Genomic DNA, 14,231 nt, shown 5'->3' on the forward strand with positions numbered 1-14,231 from the left:
CTCTTGCAGGCACCATGGGGGTGATGATAGGTCTCTCCCATCACAGGAATGATATTCTCGTTCTGCGAAGGGCTTAGTGGAGAGTGATCTGTTCTTATATTTTTTTGCTCCCCACCCCCAAGAGAAGGGAGAAAAGGAGAGAAGACAAAGCATTAGGAATGGCAAGAGGGGGAGTCTGAGATAGCAGGACCTGCCGTCATGCTCAGACCAGTCTCTCCTGTCAGTATGCTCATGGTAGGGTGAGAGGTATCGGTAGGAACTGATCTAAGTTTTCCAGTACTGACATAGTTCTGAAAGATGGGCACCAGGAGGACACTCTTCGCTCCCCTCCCTCCCAGATCTCTCCCCTACAATGTAGTTCAAACGATCTTACCCTGAAGTCATCAATTCTCAAAGGCAGCCTATACTTGTCCTGTTTTAAAATATTCTCCTTTTTACAAAAAAAGGAATAAAAAACAAGTTTGGCCCCAAAGCTGGCTTCATCATTTTGTCAGCTGATTTTTTTTTAATTTCATTTATTTTTGGCTGCGTTGGGTCTTCGTTGCTGCGCACGGGCTTCCTCTAGTTGCGGCGAGCGGGGGTACTCTTCGTTGTGGTGGGCATGCTTCTCATTGCGGTGGCTTCTCTTGTTGCGAAGTACCGGCTCTAGGTGCACAGGCTTCACTAGTTGTGGCACGCGGGCTGAGTAGTTGCGGCTCACGGGCTCTAGAGCACAGGCTCAGCAGGTGTGGTGCACAGGCTTAGTTGCTCCGCGGCATGTGGGATCTTCCCGGACTAGGGCTCAAACCTGGGTACCCTGCATTGGCAGGCGGATTCTTAACCACCGCACCACGAGGGAAGCCCTAAAAGAACTTTTAAAGTTGTATTTATTTTGCATCAGTTGAGATGGAATGAACTTTTGCAGTTACGTCATTCAACCCAAAAGCAGAAGCCTGATGCCTGCCCAGGGTCTTTCCAAGACGCCTCAGTTATCTTTTATGGACTTGTTCTGTGCATCAGAGAAGGCATGTGTCGTGGTTCCCACTAATATTATACATCTGTCAGATTATCCTTGTTTCTAATGTATTTTTTCCATAGCTTAATATTGTGTTACTCACTGCAAGATTCTCGTATCTTCATTTTTAACTGTATATATCAAACTAAAATGAACTTTTATTTATTGGTTCCTATGATGAATTCCATCTCATCTGATTAGTAGTCTCTAAGCTCTTCTTGCTTGTGTTCCCCTCTTTTTATTTTTAGCCCTCATGCAGTATTGTTTTTAAACAACTTATAATTAGATTTAATTTTTTCCAGTTTTGAGATATAATTGACATATAATATTGTATAAGTTTAAAGTGTACAACATAATGGTTTGATATATGTATATATTGTGAAATGATTACCACAGTATGTTTAGTTAACATCCATCACCACCATCCATCCGTTACAAAATTTTTTCCCCTGTGATGAGAACCGTTACCATCTACTCTTTTAGCAACTTTCAAATACATAATACAGTATTGTTAACCATTCTCATCATGTACATTACATTCCTAGACCTTATTTATCTAATAACTGGAAGATTGTACTTCTGACCACCTCCACAATTCCCCCACCCCTACCCCTACCTCTGGCAACCACAAATCTGATTTCTGTTTCTAGGAGGTTGTTTTTTGGACTCCACATATAAGTAAGATAATACAGTATTTGTCTTTCACTGTCTGCCTTATTTTACTTAGTATAAGGTCCTCAAGGTCCATCCATGTTGTCTCAAATGCCAGGATTTCCTTCTTTCTATGACTGAATAGTATTCCATCACATACATATATATAGATAAATAGGTAGATAGATAGATACGTATATCTTTATCCGTTCATCTGTTGATGGACACTGAGGTTGTTTTCATGTCCTGGCTATTGTAAATGGTGCTTCACAGAACATTGGGGTGCTGATATCTCTTCAGAATTTCTCTCAGATCTATACCCAGAAATGGTATCATATGATAGTTCTATTTTTAACTTTTTGAGGAACCTCCTTACTGTTTTCCATAGTGGCTGTACCAATTTACATTCCCACCAACAATGCACAGGTGTTCCCTTTTCTCCACATCTTCGCCAACACTTATCTCTTGTCTTTTTGATGATAACCGTTCCAACAGGTGTGAGCTACTGGTATCTCATTGTGGTTTTGATTTGCATTTGCCTAATAACTAGTGATGTTGAGCACCTTATCATGTACCTATTGGCCATCTGAATACCTTCTTTGGAAAAGTACCTATTCAGGCCCTTTGTCCATTTTTTAATTGGATTGCATTTTTGATATTAACTAGTATGAGTTCCTTATATATTTTGGATATTAACCTCCTTATCAGATGTATGGTTTGCAAATAGTTTCTCCCATTCATTTGGCTGCCCTTTCACTTTGTTGATCATTTATTTTGCTCTGCAGCTTTTTAGTTTGACGTAGTCCCACTTGTTTATTTTTAATTTTGTTGCTTGTGCTTTAGGTGTCATATTCAAAAAATTATTGACAAGGCCCATGTCAACTAACTTTTTCCTCTATTTTTGTGGTTTCAGTTCTTACATTTAAGTCTAATCCATTTTGAGTGATTTTTGTGAGTGGTATAGGATAGGGGTCTAGTTTCATTCTCTGGGCTCTCAATTCTATTCTGTTGGTCTATGTGTCTGTTCTCATGCCAGTACTACGCTGTTCTGATAGCTTGGTAATATCGTTTGAAGTCAGGAAGTCAGGAAGTGTGATGCCTCCAGCTTTGTTCTTCTTTCTTAGGATTGCTTTGACTATTCAGGGTCTTTTGTAGTTCTATATAAATTTTAGAATTTTTTTTCTATTTCTGTTTAAAAAAAAAAGGCCATTTGAATCTTGATAGCGATTGATTGAAGCTATAGATGACTTTGGGTAGTAGGGACATTTTAACAATATTAATTCTTCCAGTCCATGAATGTGGGATATTATTTCCAATTGTTTGTGTCTTCACTTTTCTTCATCAATGGTTTACAGTTTTCAGGATAGAGATATTTCACCTCCTTAGTTAAATTTAGTCCTAAGTATTTCATTGTTTTTGATGCTACTGTAAATGGGATTATTTTCTTTGTTTCTTTTTCAGATAATTTGTTGTTAGTGTATAGAAATGCTAATGATCTTTGTATGTTGATTTTGTACTCTGCAACTTTACTGAATTAGTTGATTAGATCTAACAGTTTTTCAGTGGAGTTTTTAGGATTTTCAATATATAAAATCATGTGTTCTGCAAATAGAGACAATTTTACTCCTTCCTTTCCAATTCTAATGCCTTTTACTTCTTTTTCTTGCCTGATTTCTTCTAGTACTATGTTGAATAGGAAGGGTGAGAGTGGACACCCTTGTCTTATTCCCGATACTAGAGGAAGAGCTTCCAGTCCTTCACCACCGAGCACAATGTTGGCTGTGGGCTTGTCATCTATGGCTTTTATTATGTTGAGTTCCTTCTATAACTAATTCGTTGAGTTTTATCATGAATGGATATTGAATTTTGTCAAATACTTTTTCCACATCTATTGAGCTGCTCATATGATTTTTATCTTTCATTTTATTAATGTGATGTAGAACACTTATTGATTTGCGTGTTGAACCATCCTTGCATTCCAGGGATGAATCCCACTTGATCATAGTGTATGATCCTTTTAATGTGCTGCTGAATTCAGTTTGCTAGCATTTTCTTTAGAATTTTTGCATCTGTATTCATCAGGGATATTGGCGTGTAGTTTTTTTTCTTGTAGTGTCCTTTGGTACCAGGCTAATTCTGGCCTTGTGAGTTTGGGAGTGTTCCCTCCTCTTCAAATTTTGCAAGAGTTTGAGGATTGGCATTAATTCTTCTTTAAATGTTTGGTAAAATTCACCAGTGAAGCCATCTGGTCCTGGGTTTTTCTTTTTGAGGAGGTTTGTTTTTTTTGTTTTGTTTTTAAATTACTGATTCAATCTCCTTACTCATTATTGGCCTGTTCAGATCTTCTATTTCTTACTGATGCAGTTTTGGTAGGTTCTATGTTTCCAGGAATTTACCCATATCTTCTAGGTTGCACAGTTTGTTGGCATACTGTGTTCATTGTACTTTCTTATGATCCTTTCTATTTCTGTGGTATCAGTTGTAATGTCTCCTGTTTCATTTATAGTTTTATTGATTTGCATCCTCTTTCTTTCTTGGTTAGTCTAGCTAATGGTTTGTCAATTTTATCTTTTCATAGAATCAACTCTTAGATTTGTTAGCCTTTTCCATTGTTTTCCTATCTCTATATCATTTATTTTTGCTCAAGTTTCTATTTTTATTTCCTTCCTTCTGCTAACTTTGGGCTTGGTTTATTCTTCTTTTTCAAGTTCCTCTAGATAACTAGGTTTAAAAACATTTTATCTAAGATTCTTTACCATTTAATAAATTGAACCCATTTTCATGCATCAGCATGGTTGATATTTATTCCTACCTAAACTGTCTTATTCTAAGCTTTTGTTTTGTTGCCATTTTCATATTTTCTATCTTCTACATTAGGGGTTGTGCTTTGCTTTTGACTGATTTGAAAAGTGACCATTCTGTTTTAAATTCTAATAGCCACTTTTGCATTTCAAAACACTTAAACAGGTATTATCACAAACCTTTTACCATCATTGGTAAAAGTCATTGATTTCCTCATTTTTTTTTTTATTCCTCCCATAGTCACTTCCTGTTAATGATAACATAATCTGGGATTATTGAACCAAATTATTTTTGTAAGAAAGTTACTTTTTTTTTTTTTACAAAATACGTTAAAATTTGAATTATTTTTAATACTTGCAGTGCTTTTTAGCCGTATTTAACTATTCATACTTACTTCCTGTATTTTATTTCCACACCCACCATTAGGACTTCTACCATGCATTTCTACTTCAAAAGTTTTTATTTCCAATAATCAAAAATTTAATTATCTATAGTATTTCTATCAAATCAAATTTTTCAGAGCTCCGGAATCTTCAGAGCCCATATATAAACAAGGACTATTTCTGTGGCTTTCACACATGGTTGATATAAAATTACTAACCACACACGTCCTTTTCCCCTCAGAATATTATATACGCTGTCCAGTTTATCATGTTACTGTGTGATACACACTAAGAAGATTTTGTGCCTTTGTGAGTAATCTTTTCTTTTTCTCCCTGAAAATCTATGCATTCTCTGTCTTTGAAATTCCAAATGTCATCCAGGTATTGAACAATTTTTCTTATTTTTGCTTTGACCATAGCAGGACCTTTTTATCTGAAGATCAATATTTTCCTTCAGCTCAAGAAAACTTTGTTCTCTAAAGAATGCTTTTCTTCTATTATTTGTTCTGGAATTTTCATTTAGACATGCCAATAATCCACATATTAGATGCCCAACCTCTGTTCTTAATGTCTGTTTTTCTGAAGCTACAGTAACAAGGAGACCCAAGAACAAAAACAGTTCAGAGATCCAGGTTTGTCTCAAGGCAACAGTATGTGCAAAGGTTCTGAGGTGGGAAAGAACTTTGAGCAGTCAAGAAAGAGAAAGAAGACCCTTCTGATGGGATTATAGAGGGACAGCGGGGTATGATGACATCAGAGAGAAAGGTGGGGCCTTGTAGACCACAAATTTAGTGTTTAAGTGTCAGGAAAAGCCATGGAAGGGCTTTAATGAGGGCACTGACAGGACATGACTTAAGTTTCAATGTCAAGTTCACTTTTTCAGGAGGAATGCATTTTGAGGGGGAAGAATGAAAATGAAGAGACTGGCTCTGAAGCTGTTACAGTTGGCTAAGAAACAACTATGGTTTAGACTAAGGCGATAGCAGTGCAGAGGTGGGCAGATGGGAGTTTCAAGATAATTGTGTTTAATAGATCAATAGGACTTGCTAGCCACCTGGATATTGGAATGAGGGAAAGGGAGGAATCATGAATGACTCAGGTTTTTAGCTTCAGTAACTGGTAACTTAACTTCCCTTCTGATACAGGGAAGGCTACACTGAGGGAACCTGCTTAGGAGGGAAGAGTATAGATTAGGGAACAAGCTAAACTGTTTTAACAAAGAGATCCTAAAATATAGTGGTTTATATAAAATAGAAGTGTATTTTCATTTTCACATAACAAGCAAGAGGTGAGCAATCCAAGTGGCAGGCAGTTATGCTTTAACATCTGTCTTCTGTCTCTGGGTCCAAGGTAGCTGCTCCAGTTGCCACCATTTCCAGCCAGTGAGAAGAGAAAAGAGAAAGTGGAAGGCAAGCAATTTCCGTTTTAAAGAATGTGACCTACATATGCCCATATATGAGGGCTCCCCCAACAAATCATCCCCCAGGAGAGAAGAAGTCCCCTTACATTCAAGTCCTTATTATATTTTCCATGTTATAGGGCACTCTTGTTTTATATTAACAAAGAACTGTGAGGACACGAACATATTAGCCTGATGCCAGCCCAGTTTTGGATTCTTACGGAGGTCATTCAAAAGCTGATCTTGCTCTGCCTCTTTATGTGAGGAAAGCATTGTTTCATCCAATGCTTGGCTGAGTTGTGGTTTCCTTGGCGACTGTAATACCAAGATGCGATGGGCAGACATATTCAGACCTCTGCTTTTAGTGACAGGCAACAGATGCCACTTGCTAGAAGAAGAATCAGGTTCTACTCTTGGCCGTGGCACTAGCTGTGTGAATCTGTTTCTCAGTTTTCTCATCAGCAAAATCATGGTGTTCTTCCAATTATAACATTCTGTTTTCTGTGAGAATGAAAGAATAGTATGCCCAAGGCCAAAAGTAAGGAGAACTTCTATAGATTCAGAAGCCAGATTGAATGCTAATTCTATGTGGCTCTCAAAATTTACATGTTGGAACCATTTACCAAAGACAATAGATTTTCCTCTAGATCAGAGTTCTCAAACTTGGCCAGATAATTCTTCACTGTGGGTGGCTGTCCTGTGCATTGCAGGATATTAAACTGTACCCCTGGCTTCTCGCCACTAGATGGTAGAAGCGGCGCACTCTCAGTTGTGACGACCCAAATTTATCCAGACACTGCCAAATGCCCCGGAAGGGCAAAAGTGCCCGGATTGAGAACCACTGATCTAGATGTATTCCTCTAAGTAGGATTAAATAATACACATAAACTTTAATTATCAATAGCTCTATTTTATAGGTAGGAAAACCAGAACGTTTCATGAAAAATGAAATTCAATGTACAATGCATAATATAGTCAAAGATCTGAAATGAACTGGCGTCTAAACCATTTCCCATCTTTAATCAATAAACATTATTCTCTTAAGAGGAGGTGAACAAATTACCCATATTAAAACCACTGAAAACAAACACCATTAGTAAGTACCATTAAATGATGAATAGTTCTAAATCCCTCTAAGCTCTCTGGATTCTGTTAACTAGCCCTCCAAGGTAAACATAATTATGGCTTTTGTTATGGCTTCATATTTCTTTACAACAGTCACTAAACTAATTTCCAATCTGGTAAACCTAATAACTCACGCCATTTAGTTTTAAACAGAATTCTCTCTTAATCATCACGCTAAAGTCATAAGAAAATAATGACACAGTCACTTGAAGGTCACCTCAGTCTACTGTTCACCATGTATCTAATCATACATCCTTAAATTAATTCCAGCAGAAAGTCTAAGGAATTCATGGATCAATCTCCCAGCACATCAGGCAGAGTGCTAATACAGTTAAAAGACAATACAGTAGAACATCTTATTTAAACTTCTGATAACAAAACAATACAGAAGCGGAAACCCTCATGAAAATTTTTTTCTCGTTTTGGTAACAAGATCATTAATACTTTATACTTGTGTGATACTGTAAGGTTTAAAGAATAAAATAAGAGAGCTCCGTAATACACTTGAAATATGAAAGACTGTACTAGAACTTACAGGCACAAAGTTGCTTAAGTTCCAGGCACGTCTAGTCAACCCTCATTTTTCATCAGGACAACTTCAAGGAGGCCAGCTTACAAAGAAGCCATTCTCTACAGACGGCTCTTACTCACTACATAGTTCTTAGGGTAAACATGTTTATACTTGGACTGAACTGTCACGTGGATGTTATAATCATGGCGATTGTACATCACTATTCGGTGAAATTTCGTGCCTTCTTTCATGATTTCTTCATTCTTTTTTTCAGTGGACATAAGATTTTCTAAATAGTTTGAATCTTCTAAGTACATCTCATCTCCTGAAAAATAATATTTTAATTTTAGTGTTATTTTATAAAACATTCCAATATATTTGTGATATATAAATCAGTGTTTATTTTTATCTATTTCAGGTGTTTGGAACTGAGATAGTTGTTAAAAAATCCTAATTTTTTGTGCTTACCTCAATTTATTTTTTGTGTTTTTAATACCCCCCTACCCTCCCCAGTTCTCCAATTTCCAGCCAAGAATTTTCTTTGGGTACATTTATGACTAGTATTTTTTCATCCTGAACTATAATTTTTTACACTCATTCATGACTCTCTTTATCCCATTCAGTGTTAATGTTGGCCTTGATATCCATATATTTTTGGTGTTTCAATGTGGGCTGCTCTAATCGTTTTAAGGTTAAATTACAGAAATTATTATTTACACATCAAAACTGCTGAGCTGTCCCACTGTAGGATGAATAACAAATATTTTCACAATTCTGAGAAGTGAGATAAGCAGCCGTAAGTGAGACAGGTCACAAAACTCCACCGTAAGCGGCTACAAAACCTCTATCCTGTACTCACCCAACAACAATTGACCACCAACAAACTCTCTTTCAATCAAATAAGTACAATTTACAAGTTCGCATAATTTAAAATTAAAATGTAAAAAAGTGAGCTAATATACAAGAAAGAACTTTGTTAGTGTCTAGGAAATATATTTACATAAGTGTATATAAAGTAATGTATCCAGAATTTCTGGTTATAATAAATACTATGAATATCTTACAGACCTTGATCTTATTTAATTAGTACCTCTGTAGTGTGTAAAACAGAGACTGTAGTTCATGTCTCTGTGTGAGATAATACTGCCATACGGCCCAGAGCCTTAAATGTGAATACTAACAAAAACATTGATAACTCACTGATTTACCTGGTAAAAGCTGGATTGTTCCATCAGCAGTTAATAATGTGATTGGCAGCCATCTTTCCACCCCTTCTAATTCACGATCCAAACAAAATTGGTGCAAGTCAGAGAGAGAGGCAAACTGTTCTAGTCTTCTTATTTCGTAGAACTGTGGAGGTGCAAGCCAAATTTCCTTTGATATGAAGCTTTCAGTTGCCTCTGACGGAGATGACCACTGCAGAAGACAAAGGTAAGGCTTTCTGAAGTTTATCCTATAGACAACGCAAGACTCGAGATCCTTAGATCAGTACCTAAGAGCTAACTGAAAATGTAAAAGTAATTCATTAATGTGTCTTGCTAGATTCCTCTGAGACAACATGAAAAGATTTGGTGAAGAAAGCTGGGTTGACTCCCTTCAGCGGTTGATTATTGGGACATTGATCCTGAGAACTAGTAAATAAACCAGGATAGATCACAAAGGGTTGACCTGGGAGTGTTGTTCAGCATAAAAGGCAGGAGATGCTAAGAAGGCAAGGTGGTTCTGGTCACTCCTAAAGGAAGACTCTGAAGTATAAACTCATGACAGCAGATTGAGAATTTAGTGCCCATTCATTCCTCCCATAAATGGGCGCCTTGGCTAGGCACTGAGGATGTGGTGGTGGATGAGACAAAGATCTCTCAGGCCCTAATAGGGCCTTCAGCAAACAAAATGTAGCGTGATGTGTGCCATGTGTTACAATGAAGGTAAAGAGGCCGGAGCAAGAGAAGCTTTGAGGAAGGTCAAGAGATGTGACTCAGTCTGTCGGCCCAGGAGTGTAATAACTGCACGGTATCAACCAGATAGCACTTACCCATTTCACTTAAGTGGCCTCACTGCTGTGACCTGCCCACTTTCCCAAGCCTTCCTTCCATACACATTTAGATAAAAAGAGCTGATTCAATAATATGAAATAACCCCAAAAGGTCTTTCTTCAACTGGTTTACTAAATATCTCCTTACACTGGGGAAACTGATTCTCACACCCAAAACCAGGGAGTTGAGATTGACTGCCTTGAATATCTATAGGCCCAAAGTTTACAAGCTTGTATGAGAAACCTGAGAAACTTGTTAAATCTTCAATCTATGGGGCCCAGCAATCTATGTTTAATAAGCACCCCAGATTCTTCTGAAGTTGGTCAAGGTTACATTTTGAAAAACAAAGCTCTGGCCTCAAAGGACCACCCAATCTCTAAGGTATCCTGTGAGTTCAGTGGTAACAATGAAGATAAAGGGTTAAACAACAGCCATTAACTCACTTAATTCAACCTGTTCAGGTTGGTCTAGATCATAGGCTAAAATAACTTAAATAACTTATTGTTTATTGGTTACTTGTCACTAGTAAAACACTAGTTTTACTAGTTACCAGTAAAAGTATTTTGAGCAAAAATACTTTACATAAAGTATTTCCAATCCTTAGGATAACCCTGCATACTCTCATTTTACAGATGAGAAAACGTAGGAAGATCCTCTAACTAAAAAACCTGGGCTTCAAACTCACAGGGCGGTGGTGGGGTGGGGTGACGCTGGCTCTAAATTCCACTGTTGCCCCTCAGTTTCTGAACTTCGGCAGTACTGACACTTTAAGCCAGATAATTCTTTGTGGAAGGATATTCAGCAGCATCCCTGGGCTCTACCCAGTAGAAGCCGGTAGAAGTCCCTGGGTTGTGACAACCAAGAATGTCTCCTGACATTGCTAAATGCACCTGAGGGTGGGATGGGTAAATCATCCCATGTTGAGAACCACTGCAATGAGAAGCCCGCGCACCGCATCGAAGAGTAGACCCCGCTCGCCACAACTAGAGAAAGCCTGCATGCAGCAACAAAGACCCAACACAGCCAAAAATAAATAAATAAATTTATTTTAAAAAAAAAGAAAGAAAAGGGAGAAAATTTGAAAATATAGCAATAAATCTATTCAAAATAAAGCAGAGAAGAAAAAAGATTGAAAAAAATGAACAAGGCATCAGGGACCTGTGGAACATCATCAAGTAGTCCAACATACATGGAGTCCCAGAAAACAGAGGGAGGTGAAAAATATTTGAAGAAACAAATAATTAAATAATAAAACAAAAAGAAAACCACACACATCATAATCAAATTACTGAACACCAATAATTAAGAGGAAATATTTAAAGTAGCCACATACACCAAAAACACAAACACACATTACATACAGAAGAACAGAGAGTTAAAAGCAAACTTTTCTATGAGATGATGGATGTTCACTAAATTTACTGTGGTAATTATGTCATGGGATATGTAAGTCAAATCATTATGCTGTCACCTTAAACTTACACAGTGCTGTATGTCAATTATATCTCAATAAAACTGGAAGAAAAAAAAGACTTCTCAACAGAAGATTATGCAAACCAGAAAATAATGAAGCAACATTTTTAAGTACTGAGAGAGAGGAAAAAAAAACAAACCCAAACTGTTAACCTACATAGAATTCTACACCCAGCCAAAATATCTTTCAAAAACCAAAAGCAAAATAACGTATTTTCAGACAAAATTTAGAAGATTCACTGTTTAGAATGAATTTAGATTCATTCATTCTAAACAAATTTAGAAGATCTGAAATACATGACATATTAGAGTTAGTTCTTTAGGCAGAAAGATACCAGATGTAGATTAAATCCACACAAAGTAATGAAGAGTGCTAAGAATAGTACATATGCAGGTAAACATAAAAGACATTTCCCCCTCATTTTCACAGTCTTTAACAGATTGACTATTTAAAGCAAAAATAATCAGTGTATTATAGAGTTTATAATAGAAATAGAAGTCAAATGTATGACAACAAAAGCATAAATGACAGGAGGGGAGAAATGGAAGTATATTATTTTAAGGTTCTAATACTACACATGAAATGAGAGATGTATATTGCAAACCCTAAAGCAATCACAAAGAAGTACAGTTAATAAGTCAATAGTGGAGATAAAACACAGTCCTAAAAATACTCAGTTAATCCAAAAGAAGTCAGGAAAAGAAGAAAAACAGTTCAAATAATAGAGGGGACAGACTAAAAGACTAACAGCAAGATGGCAGATTTGAAGTTAACCTTATTGAGAATAACACTGAATACAAATGATCTACACACTTCAGTTGAAAGGCAGAAACTGTCATATTGGATAAAAAAGTAAGACTATATGCTGCCTACAGGAAACACACTTTAAATATAAAGACAGATTAAAAGTAAAGAATGGAAAAAAATATACTATGCTATTGCTAATCAAATGAAAGTCTGAGCGGCTGTATTAGTATCAGACGGTAAACTTCAGATTTCAGAATAAGGAACATTGCCAGGGATAAAGAAGGATATTTCGTCATAATCAAAGGCTCAATCCATCAAGCTTGAATAGTCCTATGCAGCACCTCACAAGGGAGCTTCAGAATACACGAAGCAAAACCTGATGGAACTGAAAAACTGAAAATAGAAAAAGACAAATCCGCAATTATTCTTTGAAGATTTCAGCATTCCTCTCTCAGTACTTGATGGAACAGGTAAATGATATGAAAGACCTGAGGACACTATCAACGAACTTAACCTAACTGACAGTTCTACAAACACTTCATCAAATACAGAAGAACACACATTCTTTTTAGGTGCAGAGGGATCATTCACCAAGGTAGACCATATTCGTGGCCATAAAACAAGTCTCAAATGAAACAGTCTCAAATAAATTTTAAAAGACTGAACTACGAGGAAACAAACTGCTGGGGGTTGAAATGAGTTAATGCACGGCAAGTGCTTAGGAAGGAGCCTGGCACCTGATCAGCGCTAGCAGAGCTCCTAGCGTCTCCGCCGGCCTCCTGCTGGAGAAACCGCGTGGGGAGACATCGTCGAGGCCCTGGGGCTGTGAAGCCGGGGAAAGTAGAAAGCCGTTCACCAAGGTCATGGCTTTGGCCTGCTGGCCGGGGGCCGGACCACCTGGGTCCCATGCCCGCTCAGTCGCGTACTGGCTGTATGTCCCTGAGCAAGCGAATTAGCTTCCCTGGACCCGGCCTATCTGGAGGTTCCGGGTGGGCCTGGGCCGCCGGCCGGGGGTGGGGTCCTCATTCCCAAGCTCCAGTGGGTCCCTACTCCGCGCCGGGAGGACGCCTACCTGGCAGTCCACCACCTCCACCAAGTCGGGGAAGACCGGCGGCGGCTCGCACAGGCAGCACAGAAAGAAGGTGGTCTCGAAGCGGCGGCCACGGCGCTGCGTGAAAGGCGTGAGCCAGGCGCTCCAGTCGTGCAGCGCCCAGATGTCGGGAGTGCAGTCTAGGTGAGCGCACAGGCGCAGGAAGTGCTGCGGGTCTCGGCGGACGCGGGCGCGCCAGTCGGCCAGGGCCGGCGGCGGCGCGAGGGCGCGGCCCGGCTCGGACGCGACGGGCCCGGGGCCCCTGGGCCGCAGCAGCAGCACGCCAGCCTCCTCGAAGGCCTCGCGGATGGCGCAGATGCGGAAGGCAACGTCATCCGGCAGCGCCGCCTCGTCCCCGTCGTTGGCTCCGGGCCTGGCATCTGGCAGCACCGGGAAGGTGGCGCGTCTGGGCGGCGCCGGGCCCAGGCCAAAGCGGGGCGGCCGGTGGTGCGGCGCGAAGAGGCTCAGCCAGTCGGCGGAGCGGTCTGCCGCGTCCAGCACCCCACCCGGGAAGACATGCGCCCCGGGCAAGAAGCCTTGGCGCGCGGAGCGCAGCAGCAGCAGCAGCCGGAAGCCCTCGGCGGGCGGCGGGGGCCGCGGCGGGGCGGCGGCCACCGGGAGCAGCCAGCCCGCAGCCAGCACCACGGTGGCCGCCCGCCGCCAACTGCTTGGGCCCGGCCGCAGGGGGCCGCTCATGGCGTGTGGCGGCGCGCGGCTTCCGGGCTCAGCTTCTGGTGAGGCTGGAGTTTTCCCCGGGCCTGAGGACGGAAGCCGGCGTCTCGCTGGGTGAACTCCCGGCAAGGTGCGCGCTGGGCGATCGGTGAACCCGGGCTGTTTGGCCTCACCCGCGCCTGCCTGTAAGGGGGAGAAGCAGGCGTGTGCCAGTGCGGTGAAGCTCCGCCTCGAGTGCCGTTGTTCCCAGCCAGGTCACTCTCGCGGGGCAAGGGCTGTCACAGCCGCTTGCTAGGAGGGCCTCAACACCCTCACTCAGGACACATGGACCAAGAGCAGGAATGCTTATG

At 40.2% G+C, this 14,231-nt stretch overlaps 1 protein-coding gene across 1 annotated transcript; it reads right to left on the minus strand.

Moving 5' to 3' along the window:
• Positions 1–7,118: 7,118 nt before the first annotated feature.
• NUDT19 (nudix hydrolase 19) lies at positions 7,119–14,024 on the minus strand. The gene is made up of 3 exons (XM_022585844.3): positions 13,192–14,024; positions 9,074–9,281; positions 7,119–8,190 (listed from the first exon to the last, which is right to left on the minus strand). Exons 1-3 carry the CDS (start codon positions 13,903–13,905, stop codon positions 7,985–7,987), a joined length of 1,128 nt encoding a protein of 375 aa, XP_022441552.1. The 5' UTR covers positions 13,906–14,024; the 3' UTR covers positions 7,119–7,984.
• Between the last annotated feature and the right edge of the window lie 207 nt (positions 14,025–14,231).

Source organism: Delphinapterus leucas, chromosome 20 (genome assembly GCF_059928025.1).
Source record: "Delphinapterus leucas isolate spDelLeu-1000000601 "Yukka" chromosome 20, BTC_Dleu_Yukka2, whole genome shotgun sequence".
Classification (NCBI taxonomy): Eukaryota; Metazoa; Chordata; class Mammalia; order Artiodactyla; family Monodontidae; genus Delphinapterus; species Delphinapterus leucas.

Bases quoted from the DNA above. Each gene is read 5' to 3' on its own strand.
- NUDT19 (XM_022585844.3), bottom strand. From the start codon at position 13,905: ATGAGCGGCCCCCTGCGGCCGGGCCCAAGCAGTTGGCGGCGGGCGGCC. The intron at 9,282-13,191 runs GTAGGCGTCCTC...TGTCTTCTGCAG, and splicing joins TGGAGGTGGTGGACTGCCAG to TGGTCATCTCCGTCAGAGGC. The intron at 8,191-9,073 runs GTAAATCAGTGA...ATTATTTTTCAG, and splicing joins AACAATCCAGCTTTTACCAG to GAGATGAGATGTACTTAGAA.